This window comes from Artemia franciscana, chromosome 15 (genome assembly GCF_032884065.1).
Source record: "Artemia franciscana chromosome 15, ASM3288406v1, whole genome shotgun sequence".
Classification (NCBI taxonomy): Eukaryota; Metazoa; Arthropoda; class Branchiopoda; order Anostraca; family Artemiidae; genus Artemia; species Artemia franciscana.
Genome location: NC_088877.1, coordinates 20,855,086 through 20,876,700, shown reverse-complemented (window position 1 = coordinate 20,876,700; position 21,615 = coordinate 20,855,086). Strand labels below are relative to the sequence as shown.

General features: G+C 34.2%; 1 protein-coding gene across 3 annotated transcripts in view; it reads right to left on the bottom strand.

Moving 5' to 3' along the window:
* Positions 1-21,615, bottom strand: part of LOC136036167 (ATPase family gene 2 protein homolog A-like) — a 119,357-nt gene that overhangs the window by 65,617 nt on the left and 32,125 nt on the right. For all 3 annotated transcript variants that reach the window (XM_065718231.1, XM_065718232.1, XM_065718233.1), the window contains exons 5-7: positions 18,703-18,886; positions 16,664-17,153; positions 12,021-12,230 (exon numbers count right to left, since the gene is read on the bottom strand). In XM_065718231.1, the coding sequence (XP_065574303.1) occupies positions 12,021-12,230; positions 16,664-17,153; positions 18,703-18,886 (884 nt within the window). The remainder of the gene's footprint in view (positions 1-12,020; positions 12,231-16,663; positions 17,154-18,702; positions 18,887-21,615) is intronic.

Here is a 21,615-nt window from a genome sequence, read left to right as displayed (position 1 = left end):
AAAAAAGGCAAAAACTACAAAAAAACTAAAAACTAATAAAAAAAATAAAAAAGCTAAAAAACTTAAAAAAACTAAAAAAACTAAAAAAAGGTAAAAAACTAAAAAAACTAAAAACTAAAAAAAACTAAAAAAAAGGAAAAAACTGAAAAATAAGCTAAAATAAAGGTAAAAACCAATAAAAAACTAAAAAAAAACTGAAAAAACTAAAAAAAGGCAAAAACTACAAAAAAACTAAAAACTAATAAAAAAAGTAAAAAAGCTAAAAAACTAAAAAAACTAAAAAAACTAAAAAAAACTAAAAAAGGTAAAAAACTAAAAAAAATAAAAAATAAAAAAAAAATAAAAAAAAAGGAAAAAACTGAAAAATAAGCTAACATAAAGGTAAAAACCAATAAAAAACTAAAAAGAAAAAAAGGAAAAAACTAAAAAAAATTTTCATCTAAAAAACTAAAAAAAACTAAAAAAGGTAAAAACTAAAAGAACTAAAAAAGAAAAAAATAAATGACGACACTCAAAGAGAAAGCGACCAGGACAAAAGGAATGTTCGATTAGCAATCAACAAAGCACCGGGACACAGGGAGTATAAATGACGACCAGGACATAAGTAAAAAAAAAAATTAACAAAACTAAAAAGAAGGTAAAAACTACAAAAAAACTAAAAAGAAAAAAAAACTAAAAACTAATAAAAAAAATAAAAAATCTAAAAATCTAAATAAACTAAAAAAGAAAAAAAAAGGAAAAAAATAAAGGAGAAAAACAAAACTAAAAAACGAATGTATATACAGACCGGTACACCGGGATACAAATGACGACCGGGACACAGGGAATATAAATGACGACCGGGACACAGGGACACAACTACAACGGGGACACCGGGGGAAACAGGGGGATATAAATGACGACCGGGACAAAAAAACTAAAAAGAAAAAAAAACTAAAAACTAATAAAAAAACTAAAAAATCTAAAAATCTAAATAAGCTAAAAAAGAAAAAAAAGGAAAAAAATAAAGGAGAAAAACAAAACTAAAAAACGAATGTATATACAGACCGGGACACCGGGATACAAATGACGACCGGGACACAGGGAATATAAATGACGACCGGGACACAGGGACACAACTACAACGGGGACACCGGGGGAAACAGGGGGATGTAAATGACGACCGGGACACTGGGACAGGGAATGGTCGATTAGCAATCACCATCAACAAAGCTCAAGGGCAATCATTAGAATCATGAGGTATAGATCTGAATACAGATTGTTTTCCCATGGACCATTATATGTTGCATGTTCAAGAGTCGGTAAACCTGACAATCTATTTATATGCAAAGACAATGGGACAGCAAAGAATGTTGTATATTCGCAAGTTTTACGTAGTTAAAACCATATATATATATATATATATATATATATATATATATATATATATATATATATATATATATATATATATATATATATATATATATATATATATATATATATATATATATATATATATATATATATATATATATATATATATATATATATATATATATATATATATATCTATCTATATTCACAGGTGGGACATAGGGACACAACTACAATGGCGCGTAACTACTATGGCGCGTAACGACTTACGCGCGCGGGGGGGCTTGGGGGGGGTGCGCGAAGCGCCCCCACCAACTAGGTGTTGGGGTGGCGCGAAGCGCCACCCCAACAGCTAGTATATATATATATATATGTATATATACTAGCTGTTGGGGTGGCGCTTCGCGCCACCCCAACACCTAGTTGGTGGGGCGCTTCGCCCCCCCCCCAAGCCCCCCCGCGCGCGTAAGTCGTTACGCGCCATTGTAGCTGTGTCCCTGTGTCCCACCTGTGAATAGAGATAGATATAAATATATATTTTTAACTACGTAAAACATGCGAATATACAACATTCTTCGCTGTCCCATTGTCTGTGCATATAAATAGCATTTATATTCCCTGTGTCCCGGTCGTCATTTGTGTCCTGGTGTCCCAGTTTGTATTTTCTCTTTGAGTGTCCCGGTCGTCATTTATATTCCCTGTGTCCCAGTGTCCCGGTCGTCATTTGTGTCCCGGTGTCCCGGTCTGTAATTTCTATTCAAACAATCCCTGTGTCTCAGTCGTCAATTATATATCCAGCCTGTGCCCCCGGCGTCCCCGTTGTAGTTGTGTCCCTGCGTCCCGGTCGTGATTTGTGTCCGGGTGTCCCAGTCTGTAATTTTTCTTTGAGGTTCCTGGTCGTCATTTATATTCCCTCTGTGTCGGTCGTCATTTGTGTCCCAGTCTGTAATTTATCTTTGAGTGTTTTTTCTTTTTTTTTAGTTTTTTACATTTTTTCCGTTTTTTTTCTTCTTTATTTTTCAGCGTCACTATGAAGTACATATCGCCGAACCTTTGTTTTTTAACTTAATTCTGGTAGGCATTGATGACCTTATCCAAGTCAAAATCCCAAACCCAATCATCATCGCTATCATTTTCAGTTTTGATATGTTTTGACTCTCGCTTTCCAGGTGGATTTTCATCTAACTGCGCGGTTTTGCGTTCTTTAGCCGCAAGCCTGTTTTCTTGCTGTTCTTGTGATTCCTCGGCACGCTTTCTTTTCTTACTTTCTCTATGATTCCTCGGCACGCTTTCTTTTCTTACTTTCTCTATCAGCGGCAAGTTTTTTGGCATAGACTCTTTGAGCAGCTTCCTCGGCAGTTGCCATTGTAGGTTCTTCAGTCATTTTAAAATTAAAAATTTTTCCGTGAACGCATGTCTTAAATACCATTAATGACGTCACCGTCATAGCAAAAATGACGACAACTAAATTCATGACGTCAGTCGACACAGAAACATGACGTCACCTGACAGACAGACACAGAGACAGACAACTTATTTTTATATGTATAGATATATATATATATAAGCCCCCCCCCCCACGAGCGTAAGTTGTTACGCGCCATATTAGTTACGTGCCATTGTAGTTGTGTCCCTGTGTCCCACTACAGGTTTACCGACTCTCGAACATGCAAAATCTAATTGTCCATGGGAACAACAATCCGTATTCAGATCTATACCTCATTATTCTAATGATTGCACTTGAGTTTTGTTGATGGTGATTGCTAATCAAACATTCCCTGTGTCTCCATCGTCATTTATATATCCCCCTGTGCCCCCACAGGCGTCCCCGTTGTAGTTGTCTCCCTGTGTCCCAGTCGTCATTTATAGTCGACAAACATGACGTCAGTCAACACACAAACATGACGTCAGTCGACACACAAACATGACATCAGTCGACACACACGTCCCAGTCGTCATTTGTATCCCGGTGTCCCAGTCTGTAATTTCTCTTTGAGTGTCCCGGTCGTCTATTTTTTCTTTTTTCTTTTTAGTTTTTTTTTTGTAGTTTTTCCCTTTTTTAGTTTTTTTATTTTTATTTTTTTAGTTTTCTTTTTCTCCTTTAATTGTCAGTTTTTTTCCTTTTTTTTAGTTTTTTTTCTTTTTCAGTTTTTTTGTTTTTTATTAGTTTTTTTTTCTTTTTACCTTTTTTTTTAGTTTTTTTTCTTTTTTAGTTTTTTTTTCTTCTTTTGTATTAATGCTAAAGCCAACATTCGAACCTGGAACCTCTCGGACCTAGAACCTCGGACCTTCTCTGTGTCCCCGTCGTCATTTATATATCCCCCTGTGCCTTTTTTTTGGTTTTTACCTTTTTTTGCTTTTTTAGGTTTTTTTTCTTTTTTCTTTTTAGTTTTTTTTTGTAGTTTTTACCCTTTTTTTCGTTTTTTATTTTTATTGTTATTTTTTTAGTTTTCTTTTTCTCCTTTATTTTTCAGTTTGTTTCTTTTTTAGTTTTTTTTTCTTTTTTAGTTTTTAGTTTTTTTTTAGTTTTTTACCTTTTTTTAGTTTTTTACCTTTTTTTAGTTTTTTTTAGTTTTTGGTTTGTTTTGTAGTTTTTATCTTTTTTTAGTTATTTTATTAGTTTTTAGTTTTTTTTTCTTTTTTAGGTTTTAGTTTTTTACCTTTTTCACTTTTTTTTAGCACTGAATGATTTGAGTTCAACACACTCTAAGGCAAGAAGTCGTCCTTTAATACGAAATCTCGTTTGGCTGGTTTCAAAAAGAGAAAAAGGCTTCATCAGAATTTATGTCGATTTCGCTGTTTTCTTTTTCCATTTCGTCATCACCATTACTGCCTCCCAAGTTCTTTAGTGATATTTCACTAAGTCCTGTCTCCTTCTTATTATTTTTTTGAATTGCACTTGTTTTTCTCAACACAGAGCTAGCCACATCCACAGAACTAGTCATCTCCCTTTTTATAGGTCCTTTTTGCCTTTCCTTAGTTCTTTTATTTTCTTTTTCTAATTTTTCTTTCCCTTTTCTGATTTCTTCAAAAAATATTGGTGCTTTTTTAATTACCTTAGATAAAAATCCTGAAGATTTTTTTGAGGTTTGAGACGTGGTATCTGATATGGATGAATCAAAACATGTATTTTCAGGAACGTTAATGTTAGGAAGTACTCCCTCGAAATTTTGGAGAGGAGCGATAATTCTTGGAACTATAAACTCTTTAATTTTTGTATATGGTTCAAATATCACTTCTATAAGTGTCTTTTTTTCTATGGAAGCTCTTAAATGCCATAAATGGGCTGTAATCAATCCCACTATAATAAGAAATCTCTCATGCCATGATTTCAGTGATTTCATGTCTATCCTTATCAATTCAGATATAAAATCACGCAGCAAGTAGTTAGAACGTAACAAAAAACAAAACTAATCTTAAAATTTAAGGTATTTTTCTAATTTGAATTAAAAAATTAAAATTATGGCTCAGACACCATAAATATTTTTTGCAGCTTACATAATAACTTAAGCGATCTAGAACTGCGAACCAAAATGAAATATAACTTATTTTGAAATTTTCATTTTTGCTATGTAAACATAGCACAGCGCTATAGAGATGCGCACTTTAGGAGTTAAGCCAAATAAGGTTCGGTTCCGAAAGACAAATATAGCTTTGAACGGACAAATGGAATAAAATTATTTTATTTATAATATTCAGGAATTACTCTAGTTCCAATTCATTAATCAGCTTTTCGGTTAAAACCCTAAAAAAATTACTGCATTTGGTTCAAAAATATTGTTTAAAAATATTGTTTTGATCTTCACATGGAAGACGTTGTTAACAACATTTGCTACTACAGTGTTGAACAAAAATTGAGTTTTTCGTACAAAATTTATTCTATTTTCAAATTTTTTTTGTTATTTTAACTATAAAAGGCACTAGATGTAGCAATTCCTTTTAAATGAGTCATTAAACAGCTCTCTATGATTTTCAAGTGCCCCACTAACTGCACAGAAAAAAAAAGATGCCGTCGATGCAGAATATCGTGCTTGGAACCACTTTTCTTGTTTTTCAAGCCAATAAATTTTCCTCGTTATTCAAGCCAAGGGACCGTTAGTGTCCTATATAGCGGTATAGGCAAGGTAGTTTTAACACTGTACTTCTTTTTTCATCTGATTATAGTTTTAGGAATTACGGGTTATTGAATTTCTTAGTATGGGCGTGATCGTCTCTTACTAGGTTGCAAGTTACAACAGTAAGACATGAAACTCATAATACTTAACTATACCGACCCTTTCTATAACTAAATCCAAAGCGCACCATGGTCTATTCTATACCAGATTTTAGCCATTCCTACAACCTTGATACCAATTAAACTTACATAATTCCCATTTGTCCGGGTTGCAGCGGTAGCTAACGACCTAGTAAGATACGATCACGTCCAGTACTATGAAATACTATAGCCCATATCTCCTAAAAATAGGGTCATATCAAAACAAGAAGAACACTATTAGAACCGCCTTGTCCCAAACCCATGTATAGGAAACTTAACGTCCCTTGGCTGGAATAACGAGCAAAAAAATGGCATGAAAAACAAGAAAATTTGCTTGAACTACGATATTTGCACCAACAGCATCTTTTTTTCTTTCCGACTTTCCTCCTTAGCTAGCAGGGTACTGGAACATCATAGAGAGCGGATTAATGGCTCATTTGAAAGGAAATTGCCACATCTAATGCCTTTTGTTATAAACAATATATTTAAAATAAAAAGATTTAAAGAAAACATTTTCATGTACAAGCTTGATGAATGACCTCATAATCGTGGGTTGTAACCATATATGACGTAATAAGTGAATGCAACATTTATACATATTTATCTTTCAAATTCAAAACCATGGTTGCATCTATAGCTGCAACTAGTAAAATTAGATAAATGATCGGTTTAGTTAAGCATATCATTTACTACGGGCAATATTCCGTTCTTTAATATAACCTTTATATAAAATATTTAAGTTACTATGGTCTAGAATTCGTTTTTATTCGTTTCAAGCCAACATATTGCCTTTGTTGTTCAAGTCAAGAGACTCTAAGTTCCCTAATAGGAGTTTTAGCCGGTTCTAATATTGCACTTTTTGTTTCGATCTGACACTAGTTTTAGGAGTGCCATTCCCTAGTATGGGACGTGATCGTCTCTTACTAGGTTACTAGCTAGGTAAATCATTACAGACAGGAAAAAGCATATGGCATTTTCTTCTTTGAAATAGTAAGAAACGAACCTCAGAGAATCAGGCAGTGAAGTAACTCCAGTATATGCTGTGGGTTGTTGTTCAATAGGTTTCAGATATCTCTACAGCCTTGATACCGATGAAACTTACATCTATCTATATACTAGCTGTTGGGGTGGCGCGAAGCGCCACCCCAAAACCTAGTTTGTGGGGAAACTTCGCGCCCCCCAAGCCCCCCCCCCCGCGCGCGTGCGTCGTTACGCGCCATATTGGTTACGCGCCATTGTAGTTGTGTCCCTGTGTCCCACCTGTGAATATAGATAGATATATATATATATATATATATATATTTTTAACTACGTAAAACTTGCGAATATACAACATTCTTTGCTGTCCCATTGTCTGTCCATATAAATAGATTGTCAGGTTTACCAACTCTTGAACTTGCAACATAATAATTGTCCATGGGAAAACAATCCGTATTCAGATCTATACCGCATTTTTCTAATGATTGCCCTTGAGCTTTGTTGATGGTGATTGCTAATCGAACATTCCCTGTGTCCCCGTCGTCATTTATATATCCCCCTGTGACTCCGGCGTCCCCGTTGTAGTTGTGTCCCTGTGTCCTGGTCGTCATTTATATTCTCTGTGTCCCGGTCGTCATTTGTGTCCCGGTATCCCAGTCTGTAATTTCTCTTTGAGTGTCCCGGTCGTCATTTAAATTCCCTCTGTCCCGGTCGTCATTTATATTCCCTGTGTCCCGGTCTGTAGTGTCATCTTATAATGACGTCATATACAAAGCCTTATATACAACTTATTTTTATATATATAGATACAGTTTCTTTTTTAGTTTTTTCGTTTTAGTTTTTTTTTAGTTTTTTTCTTTTTTAGTTTTTCTTTTTTTTAGTTTCTTCTTTTTATTGATTTGTTTTCTTCAATTTGTTAATGTTCATACTAAGATTGACACTTGGAAAAATCTTTACGTGCCAAGCATGCTAGAGCTCCAACAATCTATAATAAACCTCAAATTTTGGGCACCTGTTTTAAGGTTTTCGAATTACTTTAATCTATTGTCAAAATATATTGAAATATTTGTGCAATTCCCAGTTTTTTTTTAGTTTTTTCTTTTTTTAGTTTTTTAGCTTTATTTAGTTTTTTTTTCTTTTTAGTTTTTTACCTTTTTTATTTTTTTTACGTTTTTTCTTTTTAGGTTTTTTCTTTTTTTAATTTTTTTTTTTAGTTTTTTCTTTTTAGTTTTTTTTTAGCTTTTTACCATTTTTCTTTTTTCAGTTTTCTTTTTCTTCTTTATTTTTCAGCGTCACTATGAAATAAATATCGCCGAGCCTTTGTTTTTTTAACTAAAATCTAATAAATTACAGACCGGGACACCGGGACACCGGGACACAAATGACGACCGGGACACAGGAAATATAAATGAAGACCGGGACGCTCAAAGAGAAATTACAGACTGGGACACTGGGACACAAATGACGACCGAGATACTGAGAATATAAATGACGACCGGGACACAGGGACACAACTACAACGGGGACGCCGGGGGCACAGGGGGATATATAAATGACGACGGGGACACAGGGAATGTTCGATTAGCAATCACCATCAACAAAGCTCAAGGGCAATCATTAGAATAATGAGGTATAGATCTGAATACGAATTGTTTTTCCCATGGACAATTTTATGTTGCATGTTCAAGAGTCGGTAAACCTGACAATCTATTTATATGCATAGACAATGGGACATCGAATAATGTTGTATATTCGCAAGTTTTACGTAGTTAAAAACATATATATATCTATCTATATTCACAGGTGGGACATAGGGACACAACTACAATGGCGCGTAACTAATATGGCACGTGACGACTTACGCGCGCAGGGGGGCCCCCACCAACTAGGTGTTGGGGTGGCATGAAGCGCCACCCCAACAGCTAGTCTATCTATATATATATATATAAATAAGTTGTTTGTCTGTCTGTTGACCGACGTCATTATAAGGAATGAGCTCTATGTCGTCATGAAGTTAGTTGTAATCATGTTTGTTATGACGATGCTTAGTATATGACGTCATTATAAGTATTTAAGAAAATCGTTCAAAGACAAAATTTTAATTGTAAGAAGATCGTTGAAAGAGAAATTTTTAATTGTAAAATGACTGAAGAACCTACAATGGCAACAGCCGAGGAAGCTACTCTAAGAGTCTATGCCAAAAGACTTGCGGCTGATAGAGAAAGTAAGAAAAGAAAGCGTGCCGAGGAATCCCAAGAATAGCATGATAACAGGCTTGCGGCTGATAGAGAAAGTAAGAAAAGAAAGCGTGCCGAGGAATCACAGCAACAGCGTGAAATTAGGCTTGCGTCTCAAAGAGAAATCACCAAAAGAAAGCGTGCCGAGGAATCACAAGAGCAACCTGAAAATTTTCGCTTGGCATTCAGGACAGCCCAGTCGATGATTATAGCTTGAGTAGATGTGTTCAAATCGGGACTATGTCTAAAATTTGTCGCTATTGCAAGGCCTTGAAATTCAATGGTGAAACAATGGGAATGTGTTGCGCCTCAGGAAAATTTAAACTTCCTCTACTGGCGGCACCACCAGAGCTATTAAAGACTTTTCTTACTGGAACTACGTCCAAATCTAAGCGTTTTTTATCACAGATCAGAAAATATAACTTATGTTTCCAAATGACGTCGTTTGGTGCCCAAATCGAAAATCCAGATCAATTTATGCCTACTTTCAAAGTAAAAGGGCAAATTTATCACAGAGCAGGGTCCCTTCTACCATTCTCAGGCGAGAATCATAAATTCTCGAGCGTCTCGACGTTCGAAAGGACTATCGTTTCCCAATGGCAACATCTTTTCCACGAAAATAATAATTTAGTGCGTCTGTTCAAAACAGCTATCGATTTGATGCCTACTGATACGGATAAAATTGTTATTTCCGCTGACAAAACGCCTCCTGGCCAACATGTGCGTAGATACAATGCTCCAACTATCGACGAAGTGGCAATCGTTATGGTCGGTGATCAGCTTTTACCTCGAGATATTATTCTTCACAAGCGAAACGCTCAGTTGGAAAGAATTGCTGAAATTCATCGATGCTACGATGCCCTACAATATCCTACCATTTTTTGGGATGGAGCCGACGGCTATCACTTTAATATTAAATTGATAAATCCAGCCACTAACAAAGAAATGAATAAGAAATGCAACGCAATGCAATATTATTCCTATAGGCTAATGATTCGGCAGGATGAAGACAATTATATTTTAAAATGCCGTCAATTGTTTCACCAATACATCGTTGATATGTATGCAAAAATTGAATTAGAACGTTTGCTATTTATCCGTCTGAATCAGACCAAGCTCCGCTCTGAACAATACATTCATTTGCGAGATGCAGTTGTAAATGACGGTAATACCACAAACGTTGGAAGATTAACGATTTTACCTTCGTCATATGCTTCAAGGACAATCGGCGGTTCATAGACATGACATTACGGCCCGTGTCTTCCGGCAAAAGTTGAAATCACTGATAAACTACATAGTTGTTTGTTTGTGTGTCTGTCTGTCTGTCCGCATATGACGTCTGAATTATTTCATCATATACCAATTCAAAAACGAATGTATTCAAGCCGAAGTAGCTGAGTTGGTAAAGCTTTATGCTCCAGGTTCTAGGTCCAAGAGGTTCCAGGTTCGAACCTTGGCTTTAGCATTAATACAAAAGAGGGAAAAAAAATAAAAAAGGTAAAAACTACAAAAAAACTAAAAAGAAAATACTAAAAAAGCTAAAAAACTAAAAAAAAAATTAAAAATAAAGATAAAAAACTAAAAACTAAAAAAGAAAAAAAAACTAAAAAAAAGGTAAAAACTACAAAAAATCTATATATATAAAAATAAGTTGTTTGTTTGTGTGACTGTCTGTCTGTCCGCATATGACGTCTGAATTATTTCATCATATACCAGTTCAAAAACGAATGTATTCAAGCCGAAGTAGTTCAGTTGATAAAGCGTTATGTTCCAGGTTCTAGGACCGAGAGGTTCCAGGTTCGAACCTTGGCTTTAGCATTAATACAAAAGAAGAAAAAAAACAAAAAAAGGTAAAAACTACAAAAAAACTAAAAAGAAAATACTAAAAAAACTAAAAAAGCTAAAAAAAAAAAGTAAAAAACTACAAACTAAAAAAGAAAAAAAACTAAAAAAAAGGTAAAAACTACAAAAAAAAACTAAACAGAAAAAAAAACTAAAAACTAATAAAACAACTAAAAAAAACTAAAAACTGAAAAAGAAAAAAACTAAAAAAAGGAAAAAACTGAAAAATAAAGGAGAAAAAGAAAACTAAAAAATTAGAACAAAAAAAAACTAGAAAAGGTAAAAACTACAAAAAAAAACTAAAAAGAAAAAAGAAAAAAACTAAAAAGAAAAAAAAACTAAAAACTAATAAAAAAACTAAAAAAACTAAAAACTGAAAAAGAAAAATAACTAAAAAAAGGAAAAAACTGAAAAATAAAGGAGAAAAAGAAAAATAAAAAAAAACTAGAAAAGGTAAAAACTAGAAAAAAAAACTAAAAAGAAAAAAGAAAAAAACTAAAAAAGCTAAAAAAAGGTAAAAACCAAAAAAAAAAATAAAAAGAAAAAAAAGGAAAAAAACAAAAAATTTCTTTCATCATATACCATTTCAAAAATGAATGTATATACAGACCGGGACACAGGGAATATAAATGACGACCGGGACACTCAAAGAGAAATTACAGACTGGGACACCGGGACACAAATGACGACTGGGACGTGTGTCGACTGACGTCATGTTTGTGTGTCGACTGACGTCATGTTTGTCGACTATAAATGACGACTGGGACACAACCACAACGGGGACGCCGGGGGCACAGGGGGGGGGGGGTATATAAATGACGATGGGGACACAGGGAATGTTTGATTAGCAATCACCATCAACAAAGCTCAAGGGCAATCATTAGAATAATGAGGTATTGATCTGAATACGGATTGTTTTTCCCATGGACAATTATATGTAGCATGTTCAAGAGTCGGTAAACCTGACAATCTATTTATATGTACAGACAATGGGACAGCGAAGAATGTTGTATATTCGCAAGTTTTACGTACTTAAAAACATATATATATATATATATATATATATATATATATATATATATATATATATATATATATATATATATATATATATATATATATATCTATCTATATTCACAGGTGGGACGCAGGGACACAACTACAATGGCGCGTAACGACTTACGCGCGCGGGGGGGCTAGGGGGGCGCGAGGCACCCCCACCAACTAGCTAGCATATATATATATATATATATATATATATATATATATATATATATATATATATATATATATATATATATATATATATATATATATATATATATATCAAACAATAGATTGATACAATTTACCTTTATAGCAATAAAATTAAGCGCACTTTCAGTGGCTAGAGCCTTAGCAATCAACGTTTTAGAGCATCCAGGAGGACCAAACATGAGTAAACCCTTGGGAGAAGAAATGCCAAGTTTTCTTAACTTGTCCCCATGTTTAATTGGCCACTCAACTGCCTGTTTCAACTTTTCTTTCAGTTTTTCTTGACCTCCAACGTCAGACCATCTGACCTGAAACGTCAAATAATGCCATGTAAGATTAAATTCTTAGATAGGCGTAAATTCATGGCAATGTAAATAAAAATAATTTCCCAGACAACGTTTAGTCGGTAGACTATTCAAAAAAAATTGGGTTTGTTTTCTTGATAGTAGGGCAATAATATAAAAGTAAGCTTTGATTCAAATATATGTTTGTGGTGGTGTCAATAAAAGGAGCAGTTTCTTCCTTTTTTCGAATTGTTCTTCTAAAACTCAATTTACAAAGCCTTTTCTGGTTTTCCAGCTTTTTCATTTACAAACACGTTTGCATTTTTGTCGGGTCTTGGAGGACATCTTTTATTCAACTCAGTTACTAAAGTCCAGATGGATCAATCACAAAGGGACCTTCAGGAACTGGAAATCCTCACCATAGCTTATGCCAAGAAAAATTCTGAACAGTAAATAATTTGAGATAGAATAGAATACGCCAAATTAAATTATCTTTGTGTATTTTAACCTAAAACATCAGGTTATTTTAACTTGCCTAGTTGAATTACGTTTCTTCTTAGAATGTTAATCCCACGGTAAGTTGTTTCAAATTGTATGAACAAAGGATATTACTAACTAAGTTTACAATTAAAAAGTGTATTTTGAGATAGGACAGAATACGTCAAATTAACTCATCTTTGCGTTTTTTTTTTTTGTTTTTTTGCTTTGTAATTGCTACTTCAACTTAAAATATCAAGTCATTTTACTTGCTTAGTTGAATTATATTTCTTCTCAGGATATTAATCCTACTGTAAGTTGTTCCAAATTGTATGAACAAAAGATGTTGCTAACAAAGTTTACAATTAAAACGTGTAACATAAAATAAGAATTATAAAAATTGGCAAAACACTAAGCAACGAACTTTCCATTTATAAATGAAACTAGACCTCTGTTGCCAAGGTCCGTAGAGTCTTCAACGACAGTGACCAATGCAGTGCAGAGGAACATACGCAAATATATCTCACGGGCAATATGTGTATGCTCCCGTATCATGGTTGCACATGCGTTATGATTATTGTAAGTTATTATTTGCAAGGTCCCACGTGCGTTTAGAAAACTTAAAAAATAAGTTATGTGCGCATGAAGTAAGCATCGAATTCTGAATCTGGATTTTTATTTATTTTATTTTTTTTTCTGTATTACAACTGTGTACTATTTACTGGAATTAATGAACATTCTTAAGAAGGTTCATTGTGTAAGCTTTTATTGCTTAGTGTAAATTTCTATTTCGGAAATAGAAGATAAAATAGAATAAACGTGAAAATCAAAAATTTTAAAAAAATAAAAAAAATTGTGAGTTCGGTTTTGAAATCAGGGTTTATGGCATTATTCCCTAAAATTCATGAGAGATACGGAAATTTTGCTGGGATTTCCGAAGAGGAAATATGAAGTTCTGTCAATATTCAAATTTATTTGATTTCTAAAAATTTAGCTTTGAAAGTAGTAAGATTTTACGCAGAAAAGATGCAAAAAATTCCGGAAATCAAAACTTTAAATAAAAAAAGTCAGAAAAGGAATTTCATTTTAGGAAAACTAATGTTCTCTTCAGTTCTTAGAAGATCAAAATTTGTCTATCCGCGTTGTTAATTTTTGTCACGTTGCCTAGAAAAAATTACCTCTAGGATATTAAAAATGACAACTTTGGAAATTATTTCAAAGCAAACTAGGCAATGTTGTATATACAATTAAAATCAAGCCACCTTGTGTACTTTCCATAGTATTACTTGATTAAAATACTACAGGCATCAAATCAAACAATTCTGAAAAGATCCCAAAAAACCGAATTGGCATTAGAGTTCAACTTTTCCAGAATTATTTCCAAGCCATCTAGAAGCAACGCAGTGCTTTGTCCCACGTTTCTCAAAAGCAATATTCTGCACGACATAAAGTTTTTCTGAAAAATTTATTTCCCCTACTACGATGGTTTTATCTTGACACCAGTCACAGCATACCAGTCAAAGCATAAAAAAGAGTTTTTTTTTATACTCAAAACTACTGAAAATTTTCACTAGAACTTTTCTGCCTTGTTTCATGATTTCCATACACAGGAAAACTTTGATTTTACATCTCTTACTTCTTCGGAGCTACAGACTCCGAAGAAGTCTGTAGTTTTTTTCATAAGAAAAAAACTACGTAAGAAGTAGTATTGCACTGCAACACAGTGAAATAAAAATAGAAAAGCGAGTATTGTCTTTTGTGAGGTTTTCCCTGTCTTTAATTAAAAGTTTTGCCCATGGTTATATTTTCACTTCATTTTAGGTATAAATGAAACGGCGATATAGTCAAAGCAATCATCTAAAATGAACTTTCAAAGAAGAAATAAAGCCCGTAGAATTGTAAAGACAATCATACGCGACAGGCCAGAAAAAAAGATAACAAAGAGGAAATTATTTTTAGAAACACACCCGTTTTTCTACTGACCAAAAGAAATCCATGCTACAGCTTCTTTCTAGACTGATACAGGACCCCTTGGGAAAATAATTAACTAGACTTTTAATCCTAGTCCATAAAAGCTGGCAAGTGTTAAGAATAGACTGATTGAGGAAAGCATAGTTAGAATAAAAAAGATGTCTAGTTTCTATTTAGCTCAGTTTAGTTACGCTTAAACATATTCAGTTCTCTTTTGGCATTGAATGGGTCTATAAAAAGTCTGGAAAACTTATAAGTGGAAAGTGGCACTGGCATTGAGAAAAAACAAATGTCATAACTACTTGCCCCATGAAGATTTTCCCAAGCTAGTCTAGGCCTAATTCGTACACATAATTTAAACTTAAAAAATGCCTGAAAAAATCTGATTAATTATCATTTATAGTGAAATTTCATCTTTATTTCAATAATACAGAAAACTACATCAATGTCGCTATCTAAAAAAAGGAAACGATCAAAAAAGGAGTTTTTATGGCCGAAAGAGAATATTGAATAAACAAACAAAGCGAACATTTCGAGAGGACAGCTGCCTCTCTTTTTCCGCTCGAAACAAACTAATATATTCAAGAAAAGTGCCGAAGAAAAAACCAACAAAACAAAGACAGAAAGTCAATGTGAAAAAACAAAAACTAATTAAAAAAGTAAAAATCAGATGATGAAATAAAATTCAATAAAAGCCAAAAAAAAAATTATAAGAATTAAAATCTAATACCTAAAAACCATAAAGCGAGCCATTCGCCAATATCCGCGAATCGCACAAAATCCAAAAAATTATGAACTGCCATCGACGGATACTAGCGGATCTTTTGAGAAAACCAAAATATGACTCATTTATTCTTAAATCACCGGTATCAAAGCTAGACCTAAATGTTGGTATTTAAAAATTTAAACAACTTCCCTGTAGTTCTAGACAATACCTTTGTCATGTGAAATTAAACTAGCTTGATAAAATAAAATAGTATGTTCCAGGTGATCAAAGATGTGTGACTCGCTTTATGGTTCTTGGGTATTTGGTTTTAATTCTTATATATCTACATTAAATTCTATAAATTTTGGGTATTTGGTTTTAATTCTTGTATATCTACATTAAATTCTATACTTTTTTTGGCATTTATTGAATTTTATTCATCTTTTAATTTTTTGGTTTTTTCATTGGTTTTTGTTTTTTCACATTGACTTCCCGCGTTTGTTACGTTGGTTTTTCGCGCTGAAGAAGAGTGGCGGTTGTTCTCTCGAAATATTCGCTTTGTGTATTCTCGTTTGGCCTTAAAAACCCCATTTTCGTATCGTTTACTTTTTATATATTATGGCATGCCAATGTGGTTTAAGAAATTATCATGATTTTTTTTTTTTTTTTTTTTTTTAACGTAGTCGCCAGTGCACTGTAAATGGCACTAGTAGTTTTAATCCTACGTGTCCATTTTAAACTACCAAGGATCCAACTTCTATAGGGTATCTATTGTCCTAGTCCATGGGTTAACAACAATTCTTGACTAAAAAGATCCTTAGCAACACATAATTCATCAAGAAGTTTGCCATCATGGGGAGGCACCTATATTACGATGTTCGGAAGTGGGTTAATAATGAAGGACTATTAAGGAGTGGGTTAAGTGTGTTAATAGTGGGCTATTAAAAAGCATGGATTCAATTACAGATTCAACACAATGTTCTACTAATGCTAGAACATAGCTCTAAAAAGTGGGACAGTGAGGATGCAATGTAATTGGAATCTGTTCCTCAGACAAATTATGTTAATGTTGAAATATCTCAAAGATACCTGCAGTAAGTTTAAATAATCAAATGAGAATTGTACTACAAGACAAGAACACAAAACTGGGCAAGTCTGATTACTGATAGAGAAACAATAAGCTAAAATGATTCATTTAAAATGCAAAATAGTGAAGATGTGAAGTTTAAATTAGGTTCGACCGGTAATATTCTAACTAGTAAACAAAATGAGAAAAATTGTTTCCAATTCTAACCAAACTTACATTAGGAACTTCAATCTGAACCTCCCGCAGAGCACTAGGTTTCACCTTTCTCAACGAAGCGTTCAAATCAGAAAAACACAAAGCACCACCTCTTGATCTAGCATGCAGGAACCCCTCAGCAATTAGAGCATCAATATCACTTCCTACATAACCATGCGTTGCACGTCCTAATAACACAATTTCAGCATCAGTAATTTCACAGTCCATCTTCCTTAGTTTCTTCTCTAATATATTTACGCGATCTTCTGCATTAGGAACTGTTATTTCTAACTCTCGATCAAGCCTTCTAGGCCCTCTAATAGCTGGGTCAAGGTTTTCTAGACGATTTGTTGTTGCTATTAAGAAACTGTTGGTTTCTGACGAATTTAGATCATCTAAGGCATTGATTAACGTTGCTAAGACGCGCCGTTCTTGATCACTGCTCATGTTACTATCATCTTGTCGAGAACACAACGTATCGATATTATCAAACAGCAAAAGGGACGGAGCTCTGAAAAAAATTGTCATATTGTTAATAGTGAGAAAAAAGGCAAACATTATTGCCAATCCTCAACAGAAGCGAGATGAAATTGAAAAGCAAGACGTATTTTTTACATTCTCGAGGTCTCTATACTTCAAATCAGCCAAGAATCAATATTTTCAAGCATGCTCATGAGCCAAGTTCAAACAGTACCTTCTAAAATATTTCGTCAGTTGCTAAAGGTTTCTATACAGTTGCTATACATTCCTATTGCAAAAATAAAGCAAATCAGCCAAGGGTAAAGATCGTTCTCAGATTTCACTGGTAATTCATTACGCTCACTATATCAAATTAATCTTATAAATGCTTACTCACATTACACAAAAAAAAATCTCTTTTTCTTGTCCTTCTAATTCCATTTGGGAAAATATGTTTTTCTTTTAGTGAATAAAGTAACAGCAACATTTTAAAGCAACTTCTGGGATTACCCAAATGAAGTTTCGTTTCTTCCACGGTTGGAACAATCTTGTTTACAGACAGAGACGCATCCAGGAGGGCCGCCCCCTCCCAACCCAAAGATTTTTATGGCACCCTCATTCGGTTTTTTTACTGTTTTTTTAAGTAAACCTAGCAATTTGGTCAATTATTGGTGCCCTTATTGCATAGTCCCCCCCCCTCAGATTTTGCTCTAGATCAGCCTTTTTCGACAAATGACGCTTTTGCAAAGTCACGTTTTTATATCTTGTCATTGTACACTCAGTATTGACAGCACTCACATCCAATTAACACTATTCATTGTTTTTTATCTATATAAAGGTCTCTTTTTATTCAACTGGCACATGCCTAGGTTATCTGAAATTTTTCACTAAAGTGTTGGCTGGAGAAAAATGCTTTATCCCTGTCAATGGCCTATCCTAATGTTCGAACAATTTACATACTACAACGACAACGAAATATCAAATTTTTGGCCAGTTTCGGTCCACGTATTTTCAAAGTTGGATGTATTCTTTATAGTCAAAATCAAATAGTCAAATACAAACAAAATTGATCCTATAAATTCCAGATCCCAAAAAGCAATTCAATGAGCCCTTGTTGGACAATTGGCTCTCTGAAACAGTTATAATTCCTGGTTAAATCCAAAAGGTTACTGGTCAGCTTAAACCTCCAAACCTCTTCGCAAAATAGAACACAGACAAATAATTTTGCATTCAAGGTATGATTTTTTTTCTATTAGTATGTTATTAATTACTTTGTTCTTAGTTTAAGTCTGCAAAATCCATTACTTCCATTTGATTAATATCCCGTTTTTCGATTGAATCAACCGTATTTTTAGAACATTTAGACGTATACTTTGTTCTTTTCTTGCTAGGTTCGAAAGAAGTCCAATAATGTCCAATAATAAAAATCTCCAATTGAAAATAAATCAAAGATGGCACTTAGGTGTTCTTTTGCATGGGCTCAATTAAAAAAATTTGTTTTGTTTGTAACTTTTCCTGACTAGTTTTTTCCGCCTGTTTTAAATTTTTAAAACCAGATATGTTCTGTCTTAACAATACAAACAATATAGTCTTGACTGTACCTCCTTTTTGCTTCTTCAAATTTATCTCTTAATCTCCCTTCTGTTTCACCATAGAATTTGCTATATAACTCGGATCCACTTACTTCAACAAGACTCATGTTGAACTCATTTGCCAGGGCCTTTGCAAGCATAGTTTTCCCACAGCCAGGTGGTCCATAGAATATCACAGATCTAATAGTGTATTCTAAAAAAGATAATGTAAATTCTAAAAATATACATTGATTCGAATGACTATACGCCGTCTTATTATTATCTATTTATTTAAGCATTAACGACGCTTCTTGACTACTATGGTCCCTGCGTCAGCCCTGCAGTGCATTCCTGCACCGTTATTCGATCTCTGGGTCCCGTATTACCAAGCTAAGGTCAAATCCACTGCGCCACCACAGAACTATATATATATGCTGTCTTTGCTCAGTATACCTTTGCATTCGAATGTCTAACACCAGACTGAGACACCAGGTTTTATGTCTGCATAATAGATGGCTCTTCCTTTTTTTAAGAATATATTTAAAGCACTTAAGCGGGGTTGATTTTATACAATAAGCGAATACAAAGAATTCAAAGTGAACATTATTGACGGGGTGATTTTCGCTGAGGAAATAGTATTTTCGAACGGAAACTGTGCCACTACTTTCTAACTTTAAACAAAGAAAATAGTATAGAGATTGCCTATCAAATATTGTTTTAAAGAAAAGATTGCAGCATAAGCATTACCTTAGATCCTCCAGAGCCAAGACTTGCTCATAGGGTGTCTACAAAGTCTCGCCAGACATACCGGAACTGAGCTGCAGCTGTGACATCCTCCCACTGTGGTTGAAGAGACAGCTCCATACTTCTCAGGTCTCCAGTCGTACTGCCGTCATAGGGTGTGTCTTGTTCAGCCTCTTTTGCGTCTCAGCTCGGGGCGCCACTCACGTTATGTTTTTGGGAGTCGATCCTCTGGCATACGAAGGACGTAACCAAGGAAAGTCCATTCCCTATGCATCGAGAGGTCATTAACTAATGGCTGACCGGTCCGCCAACGGACATCTATGCTGGTGACCTTTTCCTGCCGCGACATGTTCAGGATGCTAATAAGGCATATATTCTCAAAAGCTAGGACACGTTTTTCCAGTTAGACGTTTAATTTCCAGCATTCACTAGCATAGAAGAGGATGGACATCAAATTGCTATCTAGGAGCATAAGCATGACAGTAGTAAAAGATAAATGTAGGCTCAGAGGAGTGGGCTTTCATTAACCAAAAGGCAGTCCAAAGGGCTAACACCGAATTTTACAGGAGAGCAAAGAAAGGGAAGGATGTATTTCTCAACCAAAATGCAGCTTCTGATAGAACTCAAATTTGGAGGACATTACAAGCAGATATCACCTTTTTTAATTACATATTTTGAAGTTTAGAACTACTATGGCTTAACCATTTACCAAGATATCAGATTTCAGACTACCCCGGTGACAGAGGCAAGCTCACTGACACAGGCTAGCTTTTCTCAAGAAGAAATAGTTTCTTAATGATATTGGTAGCTATCGAGAAGCATAAGGGTGAAGGTCAGAGATATGGAAACAGAGCTAGAATCATTGAACGAGCACTGGATACACAATGAGAGGTACAGGGTAGATTTTCAGAAGCAAAGGAAGCAGAACCGGAGGCACAAAGTCATATGCACTTATGGCAGGTACTACATAGCTCTTGATCAACACGCACCAAATGAGCCATTCCTAGGGGAAAGGGAGGACAACTGACTTAGTTGCTGCAGGTACCGTTGTTGGGTTGCTCCTGTGCACCAGTTATAAATGAAACATTGTAATATTACGATCTTTCAATGAAATTGTTTATGTCACATTCAGTCTAGTTTAGTCTAGAATGGTTCAGATCTAGTAAAGATTGAAATATTTACGATGCTGTTACAACAGGTATCACGATACGTATTAATATATGCAATATATTTCAATCTTGGGCGATAACCAATTAAAAATCAACTAAGCCACCAAGCCATCAACCCTTATTTCTTTTTGTTTTGGTTTTTTGGTATTTTTCAATATTTATTATTATTATTTTTTAGGAATTGTTATTTTTCACAAATTTGAAACCAATGGAACAACATGGATTTTCGACGTTGAGTTGAAAAAGAGAATAATATTAGACAAAATCTGATAACAGTGATTAATAGACACAAAAAGACACTAATTGTGTAAAAAGAGATTTTTATTTTTGACTCTGCACAATTGAAGAGCGTAATTGTCAGCTAGACTCTTTTCTTCCCAGGCAACGTACAATTTTTTGTACACCCCTTGAAAGAATTCCATACGAAAGGTACTACAATCGGGATTGAGGAGCTGGTAAACTACACCAGTTCCCTTTGACTCAGACTCACTTTGTCGACTTTGACTCCAAGAATTTTCTATGACCCTGACTCCAGTCTTTGAATTTTAGGAGAGCCCATTCCGATTCTTCTAGATTTTCAAGGCATAATACAGTCCCTGACTCTTGCGTTTTAGTTCCAAAATCAATTTCCTTTTTTTATTAATTATAATTTCGTATTGGCAGAATCCCAGCTCTTATTGAATTAGGATTAATTTCGAAACAACTCCAAATAAAAAGGCCATATTCCAATACACTAGAGTCCGGAAACTTGGCCCTTAAAATATGTTTTTTTTTTTTTTTAAGTATCAGACAACCAGTGGAAAAGTTCTCATAATCCCCAAGAATATTGATATTGTGTGCCTACACTTTTAATTTTTAGAAAGTTCATAGGCTTTTTTCTGGTAGACCTTTCGATTCCATAAACGAGTAACTTTCGACTGCTTTTTAAATGGGCCGCAATATTAGCATAAGTGTAATGACAATTTACAAAAGAATTAATCTTCTTTCGAAGCCGAATTCAGATTGATGAATTTACTTGAATTCAAAACGT